The 14,720-nt window shown below is 34.5% G+C and overlaps 1 protein-coding gene across 7 annotated transcripts in view; it reads right to left on the reverse strand.

Annotated features, from left to right (window-relative positions):
* The window catches only part of SCN3A (sodium voltage-gated channel alpha subunit 3), a 112,162-nt gene that overhangs the window by 64,657 nt on the left and 32,785 nt on the right, over positions 1-14,720 (reverse strand). For 5 of the 7 annotated variants that reach the window (XM_032286584.1, XM_032286589.1, XM_032286588.1 and 2 more), the window contains 7 exons: positions 14,161-14,279; positions 12,500-12,589; positions 8,156-8,284; positions 7,382-7,473; positions 6,333-6,605; positions 6,089-6,152; positions 483-624 (listed from right to left, as the gene is read on the reverse strand). In XM_032286584.1, coding sequence (XP_032142475.1) covers positions 483-624; positions 6,089-6,152; positions 6,333-6,605; positions 7,382-7,473; positions 8,156-8,284; positions 12,500-12,589; positions 14,161-14,279 — 909 coding nt within the window. Of the gene's footprint in view, positions 1-482; positions 625-6,088; positions 6,153-6,332; positions 6,606-7,381; positions 7,474-7,564; positions 7,657-8,155; positions 8,285-12,499; positions 12,590-14,160; positions 14,280-14,720 lie in introns of all 7 variants that reach the window. The other 2 variants (XM_032286590.1, XM_032286586.1) reach the window with 1 other exon arrangement.

Raw genomic sequence — 14,720 nt, forward strand, 5'->3', positions numbered from 1 at the left:
TCCTCTCCTCTCCTCTCCACTCCTCTCCTCTCCACTCCTCTCCTCTCTCCTCTCTTCTCTCCTCTCTCCTCTCGTTTCCCCTCTCCTTTCCTTTCCTTTGCCTTTCTTTCGTATTTATTATTATTATTATTATTTTTTGAGATGGGGTCTTATTCAGTCATCCAGACTGGAGTGCAGTGGTATGATCTCAACTCATTGCAACCTCTGGCTTCTGGGTTTGGGTGATCCTCCCACTTCAGCCCACCATGTAGCTGGGACTGCAGGTGCACACCACCACAACCAGCAAATATTTGTATTTTGGTAGAGATGGGGTTTCGCTATGTTGCTCAGGCTGGTCTTGAACTCCTGGACTCAAGTTATCCACCCACTTTTGCCCCCCAAAGTGCTGGGATTACAGGCATGAGCCACCACACCTGGCCTATGCTTTTCAATTCATATATGTTTATAACAATAAATGTTATGCATGCTCATTTGGACCTTACCAACTGGTAAAGATTCTCCCAGTAGTCTTGAGTCATGAGTCGAAATAGAGACAGGAAAGCCCAGCTAAAAGTGTCAAAGCTTGTGTAGCCATAGTTGGGGTTTCGACCAGCCTTCACACAGATGTATCCTTCTGGACACTGGCTATAAGAGAGAGAAATGGAGGTAGGGTCAGTATAGAAATTACAGCAACTTCAACTGATTTGACTTATAGAAATTTTCAAAACCCAAAGTTGCTATCTGTGATGAATTGTCTTGCTTTCATTTCCAGATCATTTTAGGTGATTGCTCACTGTGAAACTTATCAGATGAAATTCACTAGGAAAACCAATAGAAAATTTAGATACAAAGAAAGATTTACAGACATTTAGAATGGCAGAGAACAACCAAATATGTTTGGCTCTGACAACCATTTTTCTATTCTTCACAAAGTGGCAAGAATAAATAATTAAAAATTAAAAGCCAGAAAACAGTCAGAGAGTGGGGAATCAATTATTTCATTAGCCAGTTTTGTAGAATTTTCTAAAATACAGTTGATATTTTAGAACAAATTTTGATTTACAGAAAAAGTATGAAGATAGTACAGAGCTTGTTCATTCCGTGCCATTTAGTATTAATACACTGTTATTATGTAATTGAGGTGGGATCTTGCTATGCTGCCCAGGCTGGTCTCAAACTTCTGTGCTCAAGCAATTTCCCACCTTAGCCTTATAATGTACTGGGATTACAGGTGTGAGCCACTGCACCCAGACTTAATACATTATTATTACCTAAAGTTACTATTTTATTCAGATACCCTGTTTTATTCTTAATGTCCTTTTTTTTGTTCCAGGATCTCGTTCAGGATACACATTACATTTAGTGTTTATGTCTTTTTAGGTTCCTTTTGGCTGTGACAACCTCTCAGAATTTCCTTGTTTTTGATGACCACAACGATTTTGAGGATTATTAGTCAGATATTTGGTAGAATGTCTTTCAATTGGGATTTGTCTAATGTTTGCCTCATGATTATATTGAGGTTATGGATTTTTGGGTGGAAGACTACAGAGGTAAAATATCATTACCATCACATCACATCATGCCAAGTGTACATACTTATTACTGTTATTGTTAACTTTCATCATCTATCTTGAGCTAGTGTTTGTTAGTGTTTGTATTCCCTTTTCTTCCTTTTCCATATGTACTCTTTGGAATAAAGTCATTGTGTACAGACCACATTTAAAGAAACTGCAGTTATGATCTTAAGGGCAAAGTATGTACAAAAATTATTTGAAATTATTCTGTACAGGATACTTGTCCATTATTCATAATTTACTTATATATTCAATCATTTCAATTAACATGTAGTCATGGATTTTCATTTTATATTTTGGGTTATAATTCAATGATATTTCATTTATTTTCTTGCTCAAATTGCTTCATCTTTGTCCATTGGAAACTCAATTGACACCTTTAACAGTTTGACATACCCCATAGTTGTGGGTTGTGTTTTTTTGTTTATTTGTTTATTTTTAACACTTCCTTACTTTTAGGGACTATCAGCTGCTCCAGACTCATCTTTTATATTTTTTGCCCCAGTCCTAGAAAAGAGCCCTAGTTCTCTTTATTGGAAAATTATATTAGAAACCAAGATCTGGGTGAGAGCTTTGTTTATTACTACTGGGGTGTCATTGCTTCTAGGCCCTCTCAGCTGACAGAACAAAGAGATATATATGCGTATAATTGCTCAATACTGGTACACATGCATGGTGGTTTCAGGATTGTTAATCTATACTACCATTGGAAACAACTTTATCAACTAGAGTATTGTTCCTTTTACATTTAGTCTTACAGACTCCACTCATTCCCAAAGTTACTTAGATTTGCATGTTATTACTCCACCTCCCTCAATGAGGTTGTTTCATATATTGCAATACATTTATATATTTTTGTCAGATTCTCTATTTCTTCCTGGGATCCCCAAACCTCACACACACACACGCAAAATTTAAATTTGTATCATTAAGATTCACTCTTTGTGCTATAAAGTTCTATGAGTTTTAACAGATGCATTATGTTTCATATTAATCATTATAGAATCTTAGAGAATAGGTTCTCACCCTAGGAAAAAAAAATCCCCTTTGCTTCACCTAGATAATCCCTCACCGTGAACCCCTGGCAAACACTGATTTTCTTATCATCTCTATTGTTTTGTCTTTTCTAGAACGTCAAGTAATTGAAATCATACAGTATGTAGCTTTTTGAGGTTGGTTTTTTCTCACTTAGAAATATGCATTTAACATTCATCAATATCTGTTTATATCATCATAGCTCATTTATTTTTAATCACTAAGTAATATTTTAGTATATAGGCATAACTATTTATTTATCTTTATAACTACCGACGTACATCTTGGTTGCTTCCAGTTTTGGATCATTATGAATATAACTGCTATAAATATTCACATGCAGGTTTTTTAGTGTAGACATAAGTTTTCTAATTGGTCAGTGAACTACCTGACCAGTTTCTTACAAAATAAACATAGTCTTACCATATGATTGTTGGATCATATGGTAAAACTATGTTTATTTTGTAAGAAACTGCCATATGATCCAACAATCATATGGTAAGACTATGTTTATTTTGTAAGAACCTGCCAAACTGTCTTCCACAGCAGTTGTCTAGTTTTGCATTCCCACCAGCAATGAGCAAGAGTTCCTGTTGTTCTGCATCCTCATCAGAAGTCGGTATTGCCAGATACATTTTTCAGTCATTCTAATAGACGTACAGTGGTAACTCATTGTTGTTTAGTTTGCAATTCCCTAATGACAAATAATGTTGAGCACCTTTTTACCTTCTTAATAGCCAACTGTAGTACATAGTTGTGTGGGGTATCTGTTCACATCTTTTGCCAGTTTTAAATTGGGCCATTTGTCTTCCTGTTGTTGAGTGCTTAGAGCTCTTTAGATAATCTGGACACTGGTTTGTTGTTTTGTTTTGTTTTGTTTTGAGACAGAGTATGACTCTGTTGCCCAGCCTATAGTGCAGTGGCCTGATCATGGCTCACTGCAGCCTCAATCTCCCAGGCTCACTTAATCCTCCTGCCTCAGCCTGCTAACTAGCTGGTACCACAGGAACACTACACCACACCTGGCTAACTTCTTTATTTTTACTCTTTGTAGAAACAGTGTCTCCTTATGCTGCCCAGGCCAGTCTCAGACTCTTGGATTCAATTAATCCTTTGCACTCAGCTTCCCAAGGTGCTGGATTACATGCATGAGCTACTGCTCCTGGCCCCAGTTTTTTTGTTTTTTGTTTTTTTTTTTAATCAGATATATGTTTTGCAAATATTGCCTCCCAGTTGGTGACTTGTCTTTTCATTATCTTAAGAATGTCTTTGTAGAGAAGAGCTTTTTAATTTTAGTAAAATATAAATCATTTATTTCTTTAATGGAATGTGCCACTTAAAAACAAAATGGTTTTGTATTTAAAACTCATCACCAATGGCCGGGCGCAGTGGCTCACGCCTGTAATCCCAGCACATTCAGAGGCTGAGGCAGATTAATCATTTGTGATTAGGGTCCCACTGATTCTACATTATGTTGTACAATTATTTCATTATATATTACAATATAATAATAATAATAGAAATAAAGTACACAATAAATATAACGTGCTTGAATCATCCTGAAATCATTCCCCACCACCACCCTTGACCCGTAGAAAAATTGTCTTCCACAAAACAGTCTCTAGTGCCACAAAGGCTGGGGAATGCTGATGTAAGTTACTTAACCCATAAAAAGTATTCATTAAAGGGAACAGATTATTATGGTTTAGCCAGAATAAAGTATGCAGTAACCGACTTTATCCCAAATTTTATCTGGGCTTTTATGTTAATCGTCATCATAATAAATAATAGTTAACATGCAATGCAATAAATTCTTTTCTTTTCTTTTTTTTAGATAATGTGTTTGTTATTTTTATTTATAAAAAAATTTTTGGAGATAGATAGGGTCTCGCTTTGTCATCCAGGCTGGAATGCAGTGGTGCGATCTTGGCTCACTACAACCTACACCTTTCAGGTTTAAGAGATTATTGTGCCTCAGCCTCCAGAATAGCTGAGATTGCAGGCACGCATCACCACACCCCAGCTAATTTTTGTATTTTGTAGTTGAGACAGGGTTTCACCATGTTGGCCTGGCTGGTCTAAAACTCCTGGCCTCAAGTGATCTGCCTGCTTCAGCCTCCCAAAATGCTGAGATTACAGGAGTGAGCCACCGCACCGGGCTATTTTTCAGAGACAGCATGTTTCCTAGGCTGGAGTGCAGTGGAGTGATTACAGCTCATTGCAGTTTGTAATTCCTGGGCCCAAGCAATCCTCTTACTTCAGCCCCCTGAGTAGTTAGGACTACATATGTGCATCACAATGCCTGGCTAGGTTCTTCTTTTCTTCTTCTTTCTCTCCCTCTTCTTATTTATTTTTTTTCTTTTGTAGAGACAGGGTCTAGCTTTGTTTCCCAGGCTGGTACATATAATAAATTCTTGCAATTGTCCATGTGTTAGTTCAAATATTTTATGTGTGTTAAACAATTAGTCAACACAACTGTTAAAGGGACAGAGTATTACTCTCCCCATTTTAAAGATGAGTAAACTAAGGTACAGAGAGAGCTTAGAACACTTTTCCAAGTTCAAAGAGTTCACAAATGGTGGAGTTAGGATTTGAACCCAGGTGTACATGAACTCTAGAACCTATGTTCTTTCCCACTACATTCACATAATAAAGGTAGGAAATCTGTCAGGAAAAAAAAAATCTTCAAAGTTCTATTTATATGGCTAGCATACATTTTCATTAACACTCTTATTTTTTTATGGCTACCCCAGTTTCCCTTTTTAAAGGATGAATCAAAATATATTTAAGTTCCATGTCCTAAGAGTCACTTACTATTGCTATCTCTTGGCTTTTAAAAAACTCTCTATTTTGAGTTAAAATTAACCTACAATACTCTTGGGAAAATATTTAAGGGTTAGAGACTAACACCATGACTAAGATACCACAGCATCTCTTATTGTAAAATGTGACCGAAAAGAACTATTCGTTATGTCAACTCAAACTTGGACATGCCTTTGGCATACGTGGACCCTTGGTTTCTTTGTTTACAGAGATTCATGCTCTTTCAAGAATAGTTAAGTATTTCAAAGCACTTCCCCAAGTGTGCTTGCAACCTGAAGACCATATTGTATTCTGGATCTTTTCCAGTCACAACAAAACTCATCCCATTGATACATATATGCACCAACATAAAGGTGTCCATCTCATGTTCCTTCCTGTGTTTCCTAAACAGCTCTGATGGGTTTACAGCAAAGACAGACTCTGGGCCTTCACACATTGGCGCATTAATTTAAGAACATCTTAACTGTGAAAATCTGGAGAAAGGTCTTCACAAAGGGATGATTTTTACGGCTGTGAGTTAAGGACCAGTGGCAATCCAGTAAGGCAGACAAGGCACTTCCTAGGTAGGCAGCACCACTCTTGCATACATGTAAAGCTATACGTATAACCATGCAGATGTTTTCCTATCTACTTTTTTCCTCACAAAGAGTTCTATATTTTATATATATATTTCTTACCCTGCATCTGAGCCATTTCCACAGAGTAAAGGGTCCTTTTGCCCATCCAAAACATAAAAGTGACCTGTTGATACAAAAGAAAACCATTTTATTTCATATTAATGATATTCATATTAGGAATAAATCAGAGTTTGACTATCTCAGTTATTTATAAATGTCACTGTACACCCACAGTCTCAACTATTTATAGTTGAAAACTCATTCAGCAACGCTAAGGTTAACATAATGTGGCAATACTTCTTACTGTCATCTCCAATGTAATCCTTCCAGTTAAATGTGCTCATTGTTACATTAACAAATGTCCCATTTGAATCCATTGTGCCATTAAAGTAGGAAGTGGTGTTGATTTCAAAAGCAGAATCGCTTGGGGGCCACTGCAAACATTTATTCCTCAGGTTGCCCATGAACAGCTGCAGCCCGATGAGAGCAAACACGCTCAGACAGAACACAGTCAGGATCATGACATCAGAAAGCTTCTTCACTGACTGGATCAGGGCCCCCACAATGGTCTTTAAACCTGAAGAGAGAGAACTATAGGTCACCTGAGGAAAAGTGCTAGGAACCATGATTTCTTAAGTCACACATATTCTCTTTCCCTCATAAATGATTGCTTGGCTATTTAGACTCCAAAGCTGTATGGATAGCTTGATGATTTGAGAAATAGATGAAGAGCAGATTTTACACATGAACAGTGTGCTTTCTGGAAATTCAATATGTAGGTTTAACTATTCGGTCAGGAAGTTTTGTTTGTGTGGTTTTACATGATGAACAAACGTACAGAAAATCTTGGAGTTATTTTTTATTTCAGATGTTGTGTTTCATGAAGCTATTTTCCACCAATCCATTCTTTAACCTCCAAGCAGCAATAATTCAAAGGATAAAAGAATTTTAAGATAAGTCTTATGCCATATGCATGCTCTTCAATAATAATTTTTTCTCCTTCGTCAAAGGAGATCCATTTTTGAACTAGATCTGCAGTGAATGGTAAAATCCAAATCAGTTAGTAAAGCCATGGTAGTGAAAAAAGGAAAAAAAAAAAGAGGGAGGGAAAGCAAGAGGCCAAAATTAGCACATTTTGTAGATGTCTCATGCAATTTTCTGTTAAACTCGAAGGCTGATTTTATAAATAAGCATGTGGTTTCTAAAATTTTAGAAACTAAATTGACATTGAAACATCATTTGGCATTATTGAACGGGGTGAACTGCAATAATAAGCAACAAGGCTAATGATATAAATCATTATGAATTGATTTCAAACTTAAAGTCAGCCTCGGTGTTTAACCTAGCTCTCACCTGGAATGACTGAAATTGTTTTCAGTGCTCGGAGAACTCTGAATGTTCTCAACGCTGAGACATTGCCCAGGTCCACAAACTCTGTCACATATCTGTAATAGGGGGTTCACACACAAACACAATAACACACAAGAAAAGTTGGAGATATAAGGGGCCTACTACCTTACACCAGTTTCTTCTTACCTGGAATTACAGAAATAGTTTTCAGAGCTCTCAAGACTCTGAAAGTTCGAAGGGCTGAAACATTGCCTAGGCTTACAAATTCTGTTACATACCTGCAGAATTAAATCAGAGTTACTGATAGTTTTGGCAAAATTTATACTAAATAAGGAGTTAATGCTGGCTTTGGCACATAGGGCCCCATGAGTTTAACAAATAGATTTTTTTATAGACCTCAGGGTGCCATATGCTGAAAGTTGCTTTTAAGAAACAAAATTGTGTTACTTATTTCAGTGTAATTTTTATGAATATGAGCACATTTGTTTGCAAAACCAAATCAAAGTACAGTTGTTGCTATTAAATTGTAGTCAATGAATAACTTCATTTTGATGAAGAGAAAGACTACATGACATAAAGATAATCCCGTTTATCGATCATTTATCAGGTATATTTACATTGCAATATGTATTTTAATATGTATTCTCAAAATACACAATGCATATAGTTAATCTGGCTAACAAGAAAGGTCTACATTTAATATATGTCACAACAACCTGGTTTGTGCTATGACTATTTTCATTCCTTTGCATTTATCAAATTTTCAAAATTACTCACGCCATCACAATGACACTGAAATCCAGCCAGTTCCATGGATCACGAAGAAATGTAAAATCTTCTAAACAAAACCCTCTGGCCAAGATTTTTATAAGTGACTCAAAGGTATAGATTCCAGTGAATGTGTACCTAGGAAAAACATTCAAGCCAAAATTAACAATTTTGTTTGAACTGTTAAAATAGATGTTTTCAATCATAGCAAATCCCATCCTTTTGTGGTTTTACAATTCATTAAAATATTGTTCCTTATTTCTATTTACCAAAGAATCTGTTAGTTTAATTAGTCTTACAAGCCTGAGTAAAGAGTTAAACTGAGGAGAAAATATATTCTCTAGGAATCTAATCTTGTTTAATTATTTGGGTTTTAGAATGATAGTTTCATGTATCTTATGGATAATCGTCAGGTTTGACCTTCTAGTGCAGCAGTGTCTGAGAAAAACATAATGCAATCCACAAATGTAATATTAAAATTCCTAGTAGCAAGTGAAAAGATGAGAAGAAGCAAGTAAACTTAACTTTTATACTGCATTTTATTTAAAGAAGCATATCTAAAATATGAAAATTTAACAATTAAGATTAGCCAGGTTTCAAGGTTCTGTAGCCACACATGGCTAGTGGCTTCCTCATTGGACAGCACAACTTTAGAGGCAACAGAGCTTGGGTTCATTTACTTAAATAATAAAATATTTTATTCAAGTTTCTTAATGAGTAGGCTCATTTTGGAGGCTACTTTACATGTCTACCATAGAAAACTTCTATTCTTTTTAAAATTAAAAAAAAAAACTTTTTTTTTAAATTTTTAAGAATCATGCAGAGTTATAAACTGCCCCTCCCTTCTGTCTCTTCTCTCCTCTTCCCTTCCTCCCTCCCCACCATGTGTGCGTTTGTGTGTGTGTGTGTGTGTGTGTGTGCGCGCGCGCACGCACACATTAGTATGCTGTATAGGTATGTGTTCATCTGTATGTGTATATATTCTCACAAGAAATGTTTTAATTCAGTAGGATTTTATATGTGTGTGTTTGCACAATTACCAAAACGCAGTGATCAACAAAGTTCTTAAATCCAACCTTGCATCAGCTTCTGTCTTTATGCAATTGGGCTAAATCATTTAAACCTTGCTTAAATTCAATTTTCAACCTCCAAAATGGTGGAAGACTTTTCTATTTGCTGTTTAATGTCATGTATTTCTAGTCCTCTTTTCTTTGAGTCTTGACAATATAACTCATTGCTGTTTTCGTTTTTTTCTCCCCAAAATAGTTGAGTACTTGTTTTTCAACATTATGTTCTTTGAAGGTACAATTTAAATTTATTTTTCAGAGTACTTTACTCAAGCCATAAAGATTTGATTTGCTCACATTAAATTCATTAGCTTTTCTAGCCTACCAGCATTTTATATATGAAAAATGTTAGGATCATTATTTTTGAAATGTTTTCTGCACAAATTTCTTTCATATGAGGGAACAAAGACATCAAGGATAATTTATGCAGATATCTTCAAATCTAGTTTTCTTAAGTACATTCCCTTCTTTTTCTCTCCCTAACAATTCAATTGATCTTATAAGTAATATTTGCTATCTTTACTTATTATGAAGTAGCTGAATATTAGGAAGTGATATATTTTACAATACAAAGCTTATCTTCACTGTGTTTTAGTTTGGATCGTTGTGTAACGCACATAATCACCATGGTATTTCTGCTTGTAGAGCTAGCTGGCCTTTTAAAAGGCCTAGAAACACAGCACATGTATGTTCTGTTTATTATTTTAGTGGTTAGTGCTCTGTGGTTTATGTTAGTGCTCTATGTTATCTATAAAGTTACTAGGAATAAGATTAAAGACCCTATTTTTGTTCTTGATCTTGGAGAATTAATATGTGGGTACATTTGGAATGTATGGGAAATGTTCACGGCTGTCCATGGAAGAGAGTCCTAGCGCTTATTGAGACAGAGCTCTATACAGAATAGGTATCCAAAAATGCTTATTAGTAACTAGGTTGGGCAGGTAAATGGGAGTCAGGGGACCTTTATCTTTCTTGGCTATGCCCTCACTAGGCTCCTAATCATGCCTTCAATTCTGTCCATATCACAGGTTTTTGTTCCTGAAACTTTGATGTCTATAGAAGTGCCTTGCCTTACATAACACTCCCCTCACTACGCAATATGGTTCTTAAGTCGTTTGTGTATGTCACATCTTTGTACAGGGACTGTCTCAATTAACAATGACTTCGGTTTTCATCTCAGAACTGAGTTATCTTCTCTTTCAATGAAACCCAGTTTGGGGGTAGTAACCACTACTACTTTGATGTTTTCCTTCTGGCTTGCTTTCAAGTAACTGAATATAATTGACCAGGAAACCTGTGCAAAGTTTTCCAGCTGAATGATGCAAGTCAAAAACTTTCTAAAGCTAAGACTGCCTTCATAACAGGTATAATCATCTCTAAGTTAATACTCTTTTTTTTAGAAAGAGAGGTCTACATATTTAATTGTCTTTTTTTTTTTTTTTTAAAAGACAGTCTTGCTCTTTCTCCCAGGTGGATTGCAGTGCTGCGATCTGGGATCACTGCAACCTCCACCTCCTGGGTTCAAGCGACTCTCCTGCCTAAGCTTCCCGAGTAGCTGGGACCACAGGCACGTGCCACCATGCCCTGCTAATTTTTTGTATTTTCAGTAGACCTGCGGTTTCACAATGTTGGCCAGGTTAGTCACAAGCTCCAATTGCCTGCTTTAATTATCTTTTAATAATGTTATACAAATAAGTAAAATTGATACATGTTTAAATGTTTCAGTAATTTCTGTTGGGAAAAGCACATACGGAATAGTCTTATATAGGAATGTCTGTTTTGTTAACTCCAAAATCGTGTATAGTAAATGAGAGTTCTAAGTTAAATGACCTTCTTCAGTGTGAGGGCTGGATTTTCTACTACAGTGATTTCTAGGAAGCATTTTCAAGCTACTATTTTTTTTTTTAAAGAATAACAAATACGTCAAATTACTGACAAATAATGGCTTAGAGTGGTACAGTTAATTATCAGATAAATCTATAAAAACAGAACTAAAAGTGGCAGTATTTGCTACACTATCTTAATTCCTATTGTACATTACTCTTACAAATATAACAATAAAAGAGTATATTACATTTTTTTACTTAGTCAAATATCTGATCATTATAGTATGCTATATATAATAGCCTATATAATCTAACCACTTTCTGTTTCACTAAAAAGTATGTTTCTTTGATGCAAATAACCTCATATGTGACTGACAAGAAAACAAAATAATATTGTTATGATGCAGAAATTGTGTTAGTTCATGTCCAATTTTCCCCAGCATATTGAAGTTTTGAAACAATGAAGGGCATTTTTTTTTCTCTTACCTAAATGGAAAAATCCCTTCCAAAAACAATAATAAAAAGATATTGATACTAATACAGAAAATCCACAGAAGGTTTTCTTTTAGTGCAACACGGGGGCACAGTTTAACATCCTGAACAACTAATGTGCTTAGACCTTTCTCCATGTATTAAAATACAGAATGAAGCATTTTACTTTGATGATATCATATGAATATCCCCAGTATCCATTTCAAGGAAGAAATGATGAGGCCCAGGATCTGAGGCTGCAAAGAACTCAATGGCTATGATTTTAGATATAAATATCAGAAGAGACTCAACTGGGCAAGTGTCTTTTTATTGAGATTATTGTTGTTTTCATGTTGTATTCTAGTTACAGAGTTCCATAAGTTTAGTCTCCATCTAATTATGTTTCCCCTTAAGCCCTGTTATTTTATGAACACAGTTTTACGAAGGACATTTTATTTCTTTTACAGAACATATCTAAGCTGTTTCAGCACACATATTATGCATAAATAACCTACATACCTAAATATAACTTAGACATCTTGAACGAATAATTGAGACACCTACTTAATTTAAAGCTAAAACCCCAAATCTGTTCTATTTGAATATAACAATAATAACAATATACTAGAATAAAATAATTTAATTCATCAAATTACTCGAATGATCATTGTATTTTATCTCAAATGATTAACTGTGATTGAGACTTAATTTTAGGCTGATGATTGGTTTAGTTTACCAGAAAGTGTATACTAATTTATAATCTCTCTTAAACAGATACCAACATGAGTTCGTTGGAAAAATACTTACCTCATAGAAGAAAAACTCCCCCAAAGAACTTCCTTTATCTTCTTTCATATTATGGAAATAACTTTTTGTTAGACAGAAGTGGAAACCATAAGTCAGACTATAGCCATAAGGAGATAGAGAATTCTCAAATGCGAGAGAATTTGAGTATGCATTTCTCATTCCAAGAAGTTATTCCTACTTACTCTACATTCTTTGTCCAGTCAGGAGGGTTACTCAAGGTCATAAATACACAGTTGGTCAAAATAGTGCACATGATAAGCATGCTGAATAAAGTAAATTATAGTTAAGGAATAAACGTTAGTACATTACCATGGCCATTTATAACTGATCCAAATACAAAAAAACTTCATCGATGAATGCTAACAGTGAAATTCATATTATTTATTTCTTTTAAATCAATGATAATAAGAAAATTCAAAGCCTGTGATATGGCCTTGGTGTAATCTTTTTTCATTTTATATTATACACTCACAAAGCTGAATTTAATAGAAAAATGATCTCTATTTGAAGCAAATGCAAATTATTTTGCATTCCAATCAGTTGTGTGAAATTATCCTGGAAGAGGAACTCATCATCCCTTAGTAATTTTATAGTATGCCATAAGTGTAAAAGGTGATCTTCAGATAGTTCCTTCTCCACTGACTTATAAAACATTAATAAATGAAATATTAAAAATGTGAGCATGTATAGCCCAACATATTCAAAGATTACATTGAGAATTCTACCATAAGTAGTAGGTTTTTAGTGAGTAACTCATTCTTTTACCGTTTATAGCATAAAAGAGGGAGATCCAATTTTGTGCTGATAAGGTAATGTTATTTTCTAGCTTTTTACTTACACTTTAGATTGTGGGGAACCCCAAAAGGCCATCTGGCTATACGCCTGTATCTAGTCCACATTATACCTAAGCAGGTAGCACTATTCTGATGCTCCTCTGAGAATTTGCTATAGCAAGTTCTCTTGGGAACTCAACCCAGACTTACCTGTAAGAAAGTTTATGATTATTTTGAGATAAATCTTTTATTTTCAAATATAAATAGTTTCCAACATCAAGCCACAGAATGAGAGAATTCGTACCTCAAAAGGTTATCAGTCTCATTTTCCCTGTCTCTAGGTGAATCAGTCTTTAAATTTATATAGAAGCCTGTTTCCAATCTGCCTATACAAAATGCCCAAGCTTGAACACTGCCTCAGAAAATCACCATTCTATTTTATCATTACTTGAGAATTTTCTTGAAATCCACACCTATCCTGCACTTTTACATATACTTTTTGACTAACATTGTAAATAGTTTTAAGTTCCACTTTTTGATATATATTCTTAACCAGGTACATGAGCACATAGTACGAGTTTAATAAATATTTACTGAAAAAAATAAAAAAAACAAAGAAATAAGAAGGAAGGGAAAAAGGAAGAATGAAGGAAGGACACAAGGATAGATCCAGGTGCTGAAGATAAAGAATCAATTAAGGCATAAAAGTTTGAACACTTGGTAATACAAATAGTAATATTAACCATAATCTAATCTTTAGCAATGGCTATACATGATTTCATTGAGGTTGATAAATGTGTGAGGAGATTTGCTCTTTTTCTTACTATACAATATATTTCATTTACACATTCATTATCACGGTTGGTTGCAAATTTTCTTCTATAATACTATAGCCATTCTATAATATTCATGTTATAAACAGTAGAAAACTAATGCAAACAAATGAATTAAACTAACAATGTTACCATTAATCTCAAAGAAAGTTTATGAATACTTGAAAATATAAATGACATTTTCTTTAAAATTAAATGTTAGAAATAGCATTTAGGCAATTCACATGAAAAGGATATGAATGTACCAAAATCTTGATAGCAATTTTCCTAACAGGGTTTAGTGGAGTTAAAATATACAAGGCAGAGGTGGCACTGAATCGGAAAATTGCCTTTCCTTTATTCATTACTATAAAAGTCTGAAAAAGAAAATACGAGAAAAAAATTACTAAACGTGGATTATTTCAAGAGCTTACATACATAAAGAACTTTTTAAAAAACAGAATTTGTTTCTTCAAACTTGTTTGTTTAAACCAGTTGATATATCATAACTACAAACATTAGATGTTTTAATTAACATATAGTTACAAATAAAGATACTATTTACTATTACCTAATCTGTCTCTACAGTTCCAGCTTGCTGATACAAACTGACAATTCTACACAAATTTTTTACCGAATTGTAATGTAGCTTTACAGATTCCAATTCTATTTAAAGCTTACCATCTGTTTTCAGCTTTGGTAACTTTTCAGATTACTCTGTACACATTGCTACTAAAATAATCTTTTATAAATATTTTAATTACATAAATCTTTTAACTTCAAAGTTTATGATGGCTCCTGATTGTCCCTGTAGATTC

The sequence above is a fragment of the Sapajus apella genome, unplaced genomic scaffold (assembly GCF_009761245.1).
Source record: "Sapajus apella isolate SASKATOON/1434 unplaced genomic scaffold, GSC_monkey_1.0 scaffold18, whole genome shotgun sequence".
Classification (NCBI taxonomy): domain Eukaryota; kingdom Metazoa; phylum Chordata; class Mammalia; order Primates; family Cebidae; genus Sapajus; species Sapajus apella.